General features: G+C 42.6%; 1 protein-coding gene across 1 annotated transcript in view; it reads left to right on the top strand.

Annotated features, from left to right (window-relative positions):
- LOC128690554 (uncharacterized) overlaps positions 1-15,000 on the top strand; it is a 331,846-nt gene that overhangs the window by 152,190 nt on the left and 164,656 nt on the right. The window contains exons 14-16 of the mRNA XM_070089803.1: positions 7,296-7,475; positions 7,924-8,057; positions 11,120-11,250. Of these exons, the coding sequence (XP_069945904.1) occupies positions 7,296-7,475; positions 7,924-8,057; positions 11,120-11,250 (445 nt within the window). The remainder of the gene's footprint in view (positions 1-7,295; positions 7,476-7,923; positions 8,058-11,119; positions 11,251-15,000) is intronic.

Here is a 15,000-nt window from a genome sequence, read left to right as displayed (position 1 = left end):
CATTCTTAATTCCCCTCCAACGTTTCCTAGGACGACTCCTAGCACTTCCCTCCACCCTAGATTTATTCACTTTCCTAGTTATCCTATTTTGCACCATCCTCTCTATTCAACCATCTCAACAATTCCCCTCTGTACAATACATTTAGAACCTCCGTACCTCGTAATCTCCAAACTACGGATTTTCTGCATAATATTCCCACACACCACACACTGTCTTCAGACAACGTTCAAAACCCATGCTTCACACCTACATAAGGGAGTTGGTACAACTATGCTCTGGTACATCACCTATTTTACCTCATTGTATAACGTTCTTGGTTTCCACAGATGCCTCACTGCACCACCTACTCTATTTCGTTCACCAGTTCTATGGTTCACCTCATCTCTCATAGAACCAACCCACGACAGGTTCACTCCTAAAAATGTGAACACATTTATTTCCTCCACACTCCATCTCTCCAGTATAATATCCTATCTTTCATTGCCTATTTTTTTTTTTTTGTTCCTCTAATCACCTTGCTCCTTCCTGTGTTCACTTTTAATTTCTTTCTTTTACAAACCTTCCCAAATTCGTTTACCAGTCTTCGCAACTCCTCTTCAAAATCTCCCAGAAGCACAGTATCATCGGCATGAAGTGACTGTGACAACTCCCACACACTACCAGACTCACTATCTTTCAATCCCACTCGTCTCCCCAACACCCCAGTGTTCACTTCTTTTGCAGCTCCATTTGTAAATATGTCAAACAATCGTTGAAAATATTCCCCCTTTATTTTTTTATATCTTAACTTAGCTTCACTATCCACATAAAACCTCTTTACCGCTTTCGGTAACCTAACACCTTTTCCATACACTTGCAGATCTGTCATGTTGCTACCCTATCCGCCCTATCATATACCTTTTCCAAATCTGTAAGTGCAATGAAGAGGTCCTTACTGTTATCTGTGTGTTCACTTATGTGGTTCAATGTAAATATTTGGTGCACACATCCTCTTCCTTTCCTAACATCTTGTTCTTCTGCAATCCTGCAGACAGACAGAAAGGCAGCATGAGACAGCCAGAATTTATACAGGGACTGACACACTTAACCTAGCTCTTTCTCTCTCTCTCTCTCTCTCTCTCTCTCTCTCTCTCTCGTTCTCTATGTTTTCTCTTTTTCTTTATCTTTGTCTCTATGCATTCATGCTATATTTTCTTTATCTTTGTCTCTATGCATTCATGCATATATATATATATATATATATATATATATATATATATATATATATATATATATATATATATATATATATATATATATATATATATATATATTATTATCACACTGGCCGATTCCCAAGAAGGCAGGGTGGCCCGAAAAAGAAAAACTTTCACCATCATTCACTCCATCACTGTCTTGCCAGAAGGGTGCTTTACACTACAGTTTTTAAACTGCAACATTAACACCCCTCCTTCAGAGTGCAGGCACTGTACTTCCCATCTCCAGGACTCAAGTCCGGCCTGCCGGTTTCGCTGAACCTCTTCATAAATGTTACTTTGCTCACACTCCAACAGCACGTCAAGAATTAAAAACCATTTGTCTCCATTCACTCCTATCAAACACGCTCACGCATGCCTGCTGGAAGTCCAAGCCCCTCGCACACAAAACCTCCTGTACCCCCTCTCTCCAACCTTTCCTAGGCCGACCCCTACCCCGCCTTCCTTCCACTACAGACTGATACACTCTTGAAGTCATTCTGTTTCGCTCCATTCTCTCTACATGTCCGAACCACCTCAACAACCCTTCCTCAGCCCTCTGGACAACAGTTTTGGTAATCCCGCACCTCCTCCTAACTTCCAAACTACGAATTCTCTGCATTATATTCACACCACACATTGCCCTCAGACATGACATCTCCACTGCCTCCAGCCTTCTCCTCGCTGCAACATTTATCACCCATGCTTCACACCCATATAAGAGCGTTGGTAAAACTATACTCTCATACATTCCCCTCTTTGCCTCCAAGGACAAAGTTCTTTGTCTCCACAGACTCCTAAGTGCACCACTCACTCTTTTCCCCTCATCAATTCTATGATTCACCTCATCTTTCATAGACCCATCCGCTGACACGTCCACTCCCAAATATCTGAATACATTTACTTCCTCCATACTCTGTCCCTCCAATCTGATATTCAATCTTTCATCACCTAATTTTTTTGTTATCCTCATAACCTTACTCTTTCCTGTATTCACCTTTAATTTTCTTCTTTTGCACACCCTACCAAATTCATCCACCAATCTCTGCAACTTCTCTTCAGAATCTCCCAAGAGCACAGTGTCATCAGCAAAGAGCAGCTGTGACAACTCCCACTTTGTGTGTGATTCTTTATCTTTTAACTCCACGCCTCTTGCCAAGACCCTCGCATTTACTTCTCTTACAACCCCATCTATAAATATATTAAACAACCACGGTGACATCACACATCCTTGTCTAAGGCCTACTTTTACTGGGAAATAATTTCCCTCTTTCCTACATACTCTAACTTGAGCCTCACTATCCTCGTAAAAACTCTTCACTGCTTTCAGTAACCTACCTCCTACACCATACACTTGCAACATCTGCCACATTGCCCCCCTATCCACCCTGTCATATGCCTTTTCCAAATCCATAAATGCCACAAAGACCTCTTTAGCCTTATCTAAATACTGTTCACTTATATGTTTCACTGTAAACACCTGGTCCACACACCCCCTACCTTTCCTAAAGCCTCCTTGTTCATCTGCCATCCTATTCTCCGTCTTACTCTTAATTCTTTCAATAATAACTCTACCACACACTTTACCAGGTATACTCAGCAGACTTATCCCCCTATAATTTTTGCACTCTCTTTTATCCCTTTTGCCTTTATACTAAGGAACTATGCATGCTCTCTGCCAATCCCTAGGTACCTTACCCTCTTCCATACATTTATTAAATAATTGCACCAACCACTCCAAAACTATATCCCCACCTGCTTTTAACATTTCTATCTTTATCCCATCAATCCCGGCTGCCTTACCCCCTTTCATTTTACCTACTGCCTCACGAACTTCCCCCACACTCACAACTGGCTCTTCCTCACTCCTACAAGATGTTATTCCTTCTTGTCCTATACAGGAAATCACAGCTTCCCTATCTTCATCAACATTTAACAATTCCTCAAAATATTCCCTCCATCTTCCCAATACCTCTAACTCTCCATTTAATAACTCTCCTCTCCTATTTTTAACTGACAAATCCATTTGTTCTCTAGGCTTTCTTAACTTGTTAATCTCACTCCAAAACTTTTTCTTATTTTCAACAAAATTTGTTGATAACATCTCACCCACTCTCTCATTTGCTCTCTTTTTACATAGCTTCACCACTCTCTTAACCTCTCTCTTTTTCTCCATATACTCTTCCCTCCTTGCATCACTTCTACTTTGTAAAAACTTCTCATATGCTAACTTTTTCTCCCTTACTACTCTCTTTACATCATCATTCCACCAATCGCTCCTCTTCCCTCCCGCACCCACTTTCCTGTAACCACAAACTTCTGCTGAACACTCTAACACTACATTTTTAAACCTACCCCATACCTCTTCGACCCCATTGCCTATGCTCTCATTAGCCCATCTATCCTCCAATAGCTGTTTATATCTTACCCTAACTGCCTCCTCTTTTAGTTTATAAACCTTCACCTCTCTCTTCCCTGATGCTTCTATTCTCCTTGTATCCCATCTACCTTTTACTCTCAGTGTAGCTACAACTAGAAAGTGATCTGATATATCTGTGGCCCCTCTATAAACATGTACATCCTGAAGTCTACTCAACAGTCTTTTATCTACCAATACATAATCCAACAAACTACTGCCATTTCGCCCTACATCATATCTTGTATACTTATTTATCCTCTTTTTCTTAAAATATGAATTACCTATAACTAAACCCCTTTCTATACAAAGTTCAATCAAAGGGCTCCCATTATCATTTACACCTGGCACCCCAAACTTACCTACCACACCCTCTCTAAAAGTTTCTCCTACTTTAGCATTCATGTCCCCTACCACAATTACTCTCTCACTTGGTTCAAAGGCTCCTATACATTCACTTAACATCTCCCAAAATCTCTCTCTCTCCTCTGCATTCCTCTCTTCTCCAGGTGCATACACGCTTATTATGACCCACTTCTCGCATCCAACCTTTACTTTAATCCACATAATTCTTGAATTTACACATTCATATTCTCTTTTCTCCTTCCATAACTGATCATTTAACATTACTGCTACCCCTTCCTTTGCTCTAACTCTCTCAGATACTCCAGATTTAATCCCATTTATTTCCCCCCACTGAAACTCCCCTACCCCCTTCAGCTTTGTTTCGCTTAGGGCCAGGACATCCAACTTCTTTTCATTCATAACATCAGCAATCATCTGTTTCTTGTCATCCGCACTACATCCACGCACATTTAAGCATCCCAGTTTTATAAAGTTTTTCTTCTTCTCTTTTTTAGTAAATGTCTACAGGAGAAGGGGTTACTAGCCCATTGCTCCCGGCATTTTAGTCGCCTCATACGACACGCATGGCTTACGGAGGAAAGATTCTTTTCCACTTCCCCATGGACAATAGAAGAAATAAAGAAGAACAAGAGCTATTTAGAAAAAGGAGAAAAACCTAGATGTATGTATATATATATGCATGTGCATGTCTGTGAAGTGTGACCAAAGTGTAAGTAGGAGTAGCAAGATATCCCTGTTATCTAGCGTGTTTATGAGACAGAAAAAGAAACCAGCAATCCTACCATCATGCAAAACAGTTACAGGTTTCTGTTTCACAGTCATCTGGCAGGACGGTAGTACTTCCCTGGGTGATTGCTGTCTACCAACCTACTACCTGTATATATATATATATATATATATATATATATATATATATATATATATATATATATATATATATATATATATATATATATATATATATATATATATATGTGTGTATGTGTATATATATATATATATATATATATATATATATATATATATATATATATATATATATATATATATATATATATATATATGTATTCATATATATATATATATATATATATATATATATATATATATATATATATATATATATATATATATATATATATATAGTCACTTCAGATATATATACAATTATATAATTTAATTTAATAATATATAAAATTATTCTAGAAGGGAGATGTGCTCCGAGAATACTGACAGAAGTAACTGTAAGAAACGGCATGCAGGCTGGCAGGCTGGCAGGTTGGCAGGCAGGCTGGCAGGCATTAGAGGATGGTGGAGGATGAGAGGGGGGCTTGTGTATGGGCGTGGAGGGCGTGTATGGGAATGGAGGATATGCATATGGGCGTGGAGGGCGTGTGTATGGGCAGCGCGCCATGGAGTGTGTCTAGACACTAGCCCGGCCCTCCATGACTCATCTCCTCTACCAACTGTCTCCTCCACTATACCCTCTACTATCTCCTCCACTATCTCCTCCACTGTCTCCTTCACCGTCTCCTCCACTATCTCCTCCACTGTCTCCTCCACTATCTCCTCCACTGTCTCCTTCACCGTCTCCTCCACTATCTCCTCCACTGTCCCCTCCACTATGTCCTCCACCGTCTCCTCCACTGTCTCCTCCACTGTCTCCTCCACTGTCTCCTCCACTATCCCCTCCACTATCTCCTCCACTGTCTCCTCCACTGTCTCCTCCACTGTCTCCTCCACTCTCTCCTCCACTGTCTCCTCTACTATCTCCTCTACTATCTCCTCCACTGTCTCCTCCACTGTCTCCTCCACTGTCTCCTCCACTATCCCCTCCACTATCTCCTCCACTGTCTCCTCCACTTTCTCCTCCACTTTCTCCTCCACTATCTCCTCCACCGTCTCCTCCACTTTCTCCTCCACTTTCTCCTCCACATTCTCCTCCACTTTCTCCTCCACTGTCTCCGCCAATAATTTTCATTCACAAACTAGTTAAAATTATTATTATTATTATTAAAGGTTTAATTGTCTGCTAATTATTATAGATTATCATAATTTTTTCTTGTGAAACGTTATATCCGCATGGTTGTTTGGAGGCTCGCACCTCCGTCCTCTGAATGCGAGAGGGATAACTCAGCTTACAACGTCTTATTTTAAACGTTCCAGTTTCACTCCTTCATTTGTTAGCAAGAAAATAGCGTGTAGAACTTAGGTGCTGAACACAGAAGAACACAAGAAAAACAGGTGTTCTTTTGTTGTCTTCATCCTGAGTAGCAATATTCTGATGATAAATGTGTGTTATTCCCCTTCCTCTTTCCTCTCTCATTCCAGGTTAACGAGATTGTGGTTGTCTTTTTCACCGCCTTCTTCCTTCTGCGTCTCCCTTTTTTTTCTTGTCCATTGTACTCTCTATTCTCTCTTTTCTGTATCCCTTATCACCTTCATTTGCTCCTTAAAATGCCTCTAACCTCTCGGTTATTTCGCCTCTACTTTCTCTATTTCCTCCATAAAACACTAACTTCTCCACTCCCTTCCATTAAGTCATGTAACTTGGTAAATATTTTGTATACCTGTGTTAGTATATTTCGACGTACACTAATAACCCGCACATAGAAGAGAGGAGCTTACGACGACGTTTCGGTCCGACTTGGACCGAAATGTAGTCGTGAGCTCCTCTCTTCTGTGTGCGGGTTATTTGTGTATCGTTCCAGTCACGATATTGTGCCTTTTTTTGTTATATATCGACGTGCATGCAAATACGACACAAATACGTGGTTTATTAAAAAAATAATATCGCAAACTGAGGTTTAGTCTCAAGTGTAAACCTTTCCCGTCACACCTGCTCTCACCCTCTGTCGTCTGGGTTTAAGAGACAGAAACATTTCGACAGATATGGTAGTGGAGAGATACAGTAGACTTAGCTTTTATGTGCACAACGTATCGTCTCACAGGTGAGCTTCTTAATGACTTGGAACTCACATGTCAACGAAATGCTGTCCCGGTAATTGCTGGCTTTCCTGTAAGTGATTTAATACCCTTGTTTCAACCCTGGCTTCATCATCCCTAATGTCTCCTTCTCAGCCTTTATATTTCACTAGCACTCTCGCTCTAGGCAGAGACTTACCGAGAGCGAGACGTCCTGCTTCCGTAACTGTCAGCAGTTCGACTCTGTTTTCACCATTTTATTAATCCCACTGCTTGCCCACCAACTGCTTCTCTAGCCCTCCACTAACTACTCCACTGCACTCCATCCCTTCTTCCTCCTCCTCCTCCACAGGGGACGAAGTGTTAGAATGGAATGGGCGCTCGCTGCAGGGCAAGACCTACGAGGAGGTTTACGACATCATTGCCGAGTCCCGTCAGGAACCCCAGGTCGAGCTTATCGTCTCCAGGCAGCTCTCAGACGTGGGCAGACAACCCATACGGCGGCACACGCAGGCCGGTCTATCCTCCAAAGGTGAGTCCTGGGAGGGCTATGGGGGATCCTGGAAGATAAATGCAAGTGCTAGGAGGATCAGGAAAGTGCCACTCTTAAAGAGAGGACAAGGAAAGTACACTGGAGAGTGGGTGACTAAGAAAGTAGCCAATTTGTCTACTTTTATTTATCAATGACCTTATTTTAATCTTTTGTTTTCTTTATTATCTTGATTAAGCCTAGTAATGAAAGGCCACATGTTCTTCCGTGTCACTGATTCTGCTACCTTATAATAACTTTATTAATAACCCTCTGGGAACCTATCGTGGGAGGTTGTCAGAGCTTGGTAAGGATTACCAACATCTCGCCGCCCCCACCACGCCCACCTTAACACCCACATGTCTGTATAGCCTTCGAGCTTATAGACAGTCTCCTTCAACCTTCCTGCCCACGCCTACGTCCACGCCCACACGTCTGCTTGTCCCGCCAGGTGAGACGTACGAGCACAGGAAGTTGTCTGAGCCAAGTCGTGACCGTCGGCCGAGTGTTACTATCACCTCCCCCGGCTCACCTGAGACATACCGGATACGAACCCACTCTCCTTCCATCATAGGCAAACTTCAGGTGAGTGAGGGAGAGCGATGAAAGTGAAGGGAAAATGAGGGAAGGAAGTACGGAAGAGGTGGAGGATGACAGGAAAAGGTACGGTAGTGAGTATATGTATGCATGCATGTGCGACTTGGTCAGGAACTGGCCCGCGGGGGCGTTGACCCCAGAAACAAGCATATTATATACATATATATATATATATATATATATACATATATATATATATATATATATATATATATATATATATATATATATATATATATATATTATTTGTAGAAGCATATCACATCGGATTTAAGACCAAAACTTTTATCTATATTAAAGAAGCTAACGAAGCTTGTGTATTGTATATTTCGTGGTCTTAAAAATCATAGCGAAGCGCTAAACCCGTAAGGGTAAACTGGGTCATACAGGTGGTCTTAAAAAAAAAAAAAAAAGTGATGTTAGGTAAAATACTTGAGTTAGTCCTCTCGGTGAAGTGACAGAAAACAGCTCCACTTATGGGTAAACTGAACTGTATTGTTTGTTTTCTCTGGTTCTTTAATTTTTAATGGAGAGAAAGAGAGAGAGCATGTGTACTCACCTAATTGTACTCACCTAATTGTGGTTGCAGGGGTCGAGACTCAGCTCCTGGCCCCGCCTCTTCACTCCCTGCTCTGGAAGCTTTATCATACCTCTTAATAATAATAATAATATAATAACTTTATTTACAAGTACATGTACAAGGTATACAGTACTAGCTGACATCAATGACATACTACTATATAGAAAGCCGCTTGTTATTATGCTGAGCATTTCGGGCAAATTAGGACAGTTTTGTCCCAGGATGCGACCCACACCAGTTGACTGACACCCAGGTACCCATTTTACTGATGGGTGAACATAAATAACCAGTGTAAAGAAACACGCCCAATGTTTCTACCCTTGTTGGGAATCGAACCCAGACATGTGTATTGATCCTGCCTCCACTACATCACTCTCCAGACTGTTGCACTTCCTGACAACTCTATGTCTGAAGAAATACTTTCTAACATCCCTGTGACTCATCTGAGTCTTCACCTACTTGTGACTCCTTGTTGTTGTGTCCCATCTCTGAAAGATCCTGTCCCTATCCATCTTGTCAATTCCCCTCAGTATTTTATATGTCGTAATCATGTCCCCTCTATCCCTCCTGTCCTCCAGTTTCGTCAGGTCTATTTCCCTTACCCTCTTCTCTTAAGACATGCCCTTTAGCTCCGGCACTAGTCTTGCCCAAACTGGTACTGCATACTCCATATGGGCCTGACGTACACGGTGTACAGTGTGTTTGTGTGTGTGTGTACTCACCTAGTTCTCACCTAGTTGAGGTTGCGGGGGTCGAGTCCGAGCTCCTGGCCCCGCCTCTTCACTGATCGCTACTAGGTCACTCTCCCCGAGCCGTGAGCTTTATCATACCTCTGCTTAAAGCTATGTATGGATCCTGCCTCCACTACATCGCTTCCCAAACTATTCCACTTACTGACTACTCTGTGGCTGAAGAAATACTTCCTAACATCCCTGTGATTCATCTGTGTCTTTAGCTTCCAACTGTGTCCCCTTGTTACTGTGTCCAATCTCTGGAACATCCTGTCTTTGTCCACCTTGTCAATTCCCCTCAGTATTTTGTATGTCGTTATCATGTCCCCCCTATCTCTCCTGTCCTCCAGTGTCGTCAGGTTGATTTCCCTTAACCTCTCCTCGTAGGACATACCTCTTAGCTCTGGGACTAGTCTTGTTGCAAACCTTTGCACTTTCTCTAGTTTCTTTACGTGCTTGGCTAGGTGTGGGTTCCAAACTGGTGCCGCATACTCCAATATGGGCCTAACGTATACGGTGTACAGGGTCCTGAACGATTCCTTATTAAGATGTCGGAATGCTGTTCTGAGGTTTGCTAGGCGCCCATATGCTGCAGCAGTTATTTGGTTGATGTGCGCTTCAGGAGATGTGCCTGGTGTTATACTCACCCCAAGATCTTTTTCCTTGAGTGAGGTTTGTAGTCTCTGACCCCCTAGACTGTACTCCGTCTGCGGCCTTCTTTGCCCTTCCCCAATCTTCATGACTTTGCACTTGGTGGGATTGAACTCCAGGAGCCAATTGCTGGACCAGGTCTGCAGCCTGTCCAGATCCCTTTGTAGTTCTGCCTGGTCTTCGATCGAGTGTATTCTTCTCATCAACTTCACGTCATCTGCAAACAGGGACACCTCAGAGTCTATTCCTTCCGTCATGTGTGTGTGTGTGTGTGTGTGTGTGTGTGTGTGTGTGTGTGTGTGTGTGTGTGTGTGTGTGTGTGTGTGTGTGTGTGTGTGTGTGTGTGTGTGTGTGTGTGTGTGTGTGTGTGTGTGTATTCACCTATTCGTGATTTTAGAGGTCAAGAGTGTGTGTATGTTCACCTATTTGTACTCACTGTGTTGTGTTTGCAAGGTTCGAGACTTAGCTCCTGGCCCCGCCTCTTAGACCATCTTGATCGGCATCACCACCTTCGGGCTTATTGGGCCTCATCATATCTATTCTTGAAGCTGTGTAGTGAGTTTGCCTCCACCACTGCCTCATTCTCAAACTACAGAAATACTTCCTTACATTCTTATGGCTCATCTGTGTCTTCATCTTCCACCTGTGTCCTTTTGATTCAAACAATCTGTCCCTATCAGTTCCTCTTAAGATTTTGTGTATATTAATCATGTGTCTCTTTCCACGCTGTACTCTGTGTCCGGTCTGCCATTTCCTTCTCCATAGCATGACTGTGCTTTTGCTGGCGTTGAACTGGAGAAGTCACCTGTGTGACCACATCTCCAGTCTGATGTGGTCTCTGGAGTTTATCGATGTCTTCTTCTCTTCTTATTATTCTCATTAATTTTATAGTGTCAGCAAAAACATTGATACATAGGATTCAATCCTTTTTGGTAGGCTATTAAAGTGTGTGTGTGTGTGTGTGTGTGTGTGTGTGTGTGTGTGTGTGTTTGTGTGTGTGTGTGTGTGTGTGTGTGTGTGTGTGTGTGTGTGTGACTGAGATTGTTCTGTTTATTAACAACTTTAACTATGTTCTCGTGGTGATTCAGGTGAAGCTATGGTTCGAGCCAGTGAACCAGCAGTTGGTGGTGACTATCGTGGGTGCTGCCGACCTGCCGCCCAGACACACAGGAGCGCCCAGGAACCCTTATGCCAAGATGTTCCTGCTACCTGATAGAAGGTGAGGGTGTGACTGATGGTGTGTGACTGGTAATGTGGTGTGATGGTGGTACCTTATGTGACATGTGACTGGTAGTGTGGTGGTGAGGTATGTGATGATGGTGTGTGTCATATAAATGGGTTGTAGTGTGGTGAATGGTGTGATGGTGTCCTCACCTATTTATGATTGAAGAGGTCGAATCACATCTCCTGGCCCCGGGTGGGGGTGTGTGGTGGTATATGGTGACGAAGAAACTTAGGTAATGTAGTTAGACACGTATTATTATGATTTAATATTATTACTACTATACCCACTTATAAATAAAAAAGAATCACGAGTATTGATAAATATTTTTTTTATTTAAAGAAATAACTAAACCAAATTTCCTTTCAAGTCTCGCTGTTTCACGTTCTATGAGAATCAATGTTCCGCTAAGTTAATATCTAAGTTAATATCTAAGTTAATATCTAAGTTAATATCTAAGTTAATATCTAAGTTAATATCTAAGTTAATATCTCTATGGCTCATTATCTATCATTTTGTCTGTATGTAATGTTAGGTTTTCAGTGTTAAATTTAATATCCTCAATGTTAACCTTAATATCTTTTATGTTAACTTTAATTTCCATAATGTTCTTCTTCTTATTATTATTAAATATTCGCCGGTATTCTCCCGGCCCGGGCCTTGTCCAAGTGGTGGCCCGGCCTTGGCTCCCTCTTTAGGGAGTGTCTGAGACCTAAGTCTGCCATGGGAGGAGGCACAGGTACCTCCTCATCTTTGGGACCAACTGTCCCCAGGCCTAGCCCCAAGCTAGGCCTCTCTGGTCTGCCATCCCCGCCACAAGGGGGCTAATGGGAATGACAGTCTTATGAGCTAAAGGTTCGGGCTCAGGCACCTACCCTACCCTAGAAAGGCTGGGCATGGTGTCGATTCCATAATGTTAACTTTAATGTCCTTAGTGTTAACTTTAATGTCCTTAATGTTAACTTTAATGTTCTTAATGTTAATTTTAATGTCCTTAATATTAAGTTAGCTTAAGTGTCCTCAGTGTTAGCTTAACTTTAATATCCTCAATATAAAGTTAACTTTAATATCCTCAATGTAAAGTTAACTTTAATATCCTAACTTCAAAATTATGGCCAAGTCCGTGTTCTATCACAACGGTAACTAATCCATTTTACCAGTCACTCCTGTCAATTTCTGATGGTAGATAAAAAGCTTTCTTTCTGGGAAATAATATTGTTTACGTAAACAGGCTAAACTTACAGGGCACGTACAGCACCTGGGAAATGGAAGAGTTGAAGGAAAGGGAAAGAAGGAGGAATAATAATGGGTTAATACGAGGCAAGGGAGAAAAATCTACAATTCTTTGGAGTAGACTTTCATTACAGAATAAATTTTCGCCTTCCATGAGAAAATGTTTTTCTTTGATGAGGGGTAATCAATATTTTTTTTTTCATTGTGCTTGTTTTCCCATTCTCCCCATTAGTGATGAACCCATTTTCTTTCTTCTTTCAAATTAACTCGTTTTCTTCCATGTATGTCTACGGTAGACTTCACGAGAATTACAATCCCGATTATTGAAGATTATGTTTCAGAATTATTGTGTGTGTGTGTGTGTGTGTGTGTGTGTGTGTATGTGTGTGTGTACTCCACTAATTCACCTATTTATGGTTGCTGGGGTTGAGACTCAGCTCCTGGCCCCGAATCTTTACTGATCGCTACTAGGTCCTATCTCTGCTTCCTCCATGAGCTTCATCATACCTCGTTTTAAAACTATGTATGGTTCCTTCCTCCGCTACATCACCTGTCAGACTATTCCACTTCTTGACAACTCTATGACTGAAGAAATACTTCCTAACATCCCTTTGACTCATCTGAGTCTTCAACTTCCAATTGTGACCCCTTGTTTCTGTGTCCCATCTCTGGAACATCCTGTCTCTGTCCACCTTGTGTGTGTTCCACCTTATCTAGTCCTGTACTCACATAGTTGTGGTTGCAGGGGTCGAATCACAGCTCCTGGCCCCGCCTCTTCACTGGTCGCTATTAGGTCACTCTTCCCGCTCCATGAGCTTTATCATAACTCTTCTTAAAGCCATGTATGGATCCTGCCTCCAGTACATCCTTTCCCAGACTAATCCACTTCCAGACAACTCTGTGACTAAAGAAATACTTCCTAACATCTCTGTGAATCATCTGAGTCTTCAACTTCTAACTGTGATCCCTTGTTGCTGTGTCTCATCTCTGGAGCATCGTCTCTCTGTCCACCTTGTCGATTCCTCTTAGTATTTTATATGTCGTTATCATATCCCCCATGTGTGTGTGTGTGTGTGTTGTATGTATGTGTTGTGTTGTGTGTGTGTGTGTGTGTGTGTGTGTGTGTGTGTGTGTGTGTGTGTGTGTGTGTGTGTGTGTGTGTGATGTATGTGGTGTGTGTGTGTGTGTGTGTGATGTATGCATGTATGTGGTGTGTGTGTGTGTTGTGTGTGTGTGTATATGTGTGTGTGTGTGTATGTGTGTGTGAATGTGTGTGTGTGTGTATGTGTGTGTGTGTGTGTATATGTGTGTATGTATGTGTGTGTGTGTGTGTGTGTGTGTGTGTGTTTGTGTGTGTGTGTGTGTGTGTGTGTGTGTGTGTGTGTGTGTGTGTGTGTGTGTGTGTGTGTGTGTGTGTGTGTGTGTGTGTGTGTGTGTGTACTCACCTAGTTGTACTCACCTAGTTGAGGTTGCGGAGGTCGAGTCCGAGCTCCTGGCCCCGCCTCTTCACTGATCGCTACTAGGTCACTCTCCCTGAGCCGTGAGCTTTATCATACCTCTGCTTAAAGCTATGTATGGATCCTGCCTCCACTACATCGCTTCCCAAACTATTCCACTTACTGACTACTCTGTGGCTGAAGAAATACTTCCTAACATCCCTGTGATTCATCTGTGTCTTCAGCTTCCAACTGTGTCCCCTTGTTACTGTGTCCAATCTCTGGAACATCCTGTCTTTGTCCACCTTGTCAATTCCTCTCAGTATTTTGTATGTCGTTATCATGTCCCCCCTATCTCTCCTGTCCTCCAGTGTCGTCAGGTTGATTTCCCTTAACCTCTCCTCGTAGGACATACCTCTTAGCTCTGGGACTAGTCTTGTTGCAAACCTTTGCACTTTCTCTAGTTTCTTCACGTGCTTGGCTAGGTGTGGGTTCCAAACTGGTGCCGCATACTCCAATATGGGCCTAACGTACACGGTGTACAGGATCCTGAATGATTCCTTATTAAGATGTCGGAATGCTGTTCTGAGGTTTGCTAGGCGCCCATATGCTGCAGCAGTTATTTGGTTGATGTGCACTTCAGGAGATGTGCCTGGTGTTATACTCACCCCAAGATCCTTTTCCTTGAGTGAGGTTTGTAGTCTCTGGCCCCCTAGACTGTACTCCGTCTGCGGTCTTCTTTGCCCTTCCCCAATCTTCATGACTTTGCACTTGGTGGGATTGAACTCCAGGAGCCAATTGCTGGATCAGGTCTGCAGCCTGTCCAGATCCCTTTGTAGTTCTGCCTGGTCTTCGATCGAGTGAATTCTTCTCATCAACTTCACGTCATCTGCAAACAGGGACACCTCAGAGTCTATTCCTTCCGTCATGTCGTTCACAAATACGAGAAACAGCACTGGTCCTAGGACTGACCCCTGCGGGACCCGGCTGGTCACAGGTGCCCACTCTGACACCTCGCCACGTACCATGACTCGCTGCTGTCTTCCTGACAAGTATTCCCTGATCCATTGTAGTGCCT

Source organism: Cherax quadricarinatus, chromosome 29, assembly GCF_038502225.1.
Source record: "Cherax quadricarinatus isolate ZL_2023a chromosome 29, ASM3850222v1, whole genome shotgun sequence".
Taxonomy (NCBI): Eukaryota; Metazoa; Arthropoda; class Malacostraca; order Decapoda; family Parastacidae; genus Cherax; species Cherax quadricarinatus.
Note: the sequence above shows the minus strand (reverse complement) of the source record. Positions and strands in the feature narration are given on the sequence as shown.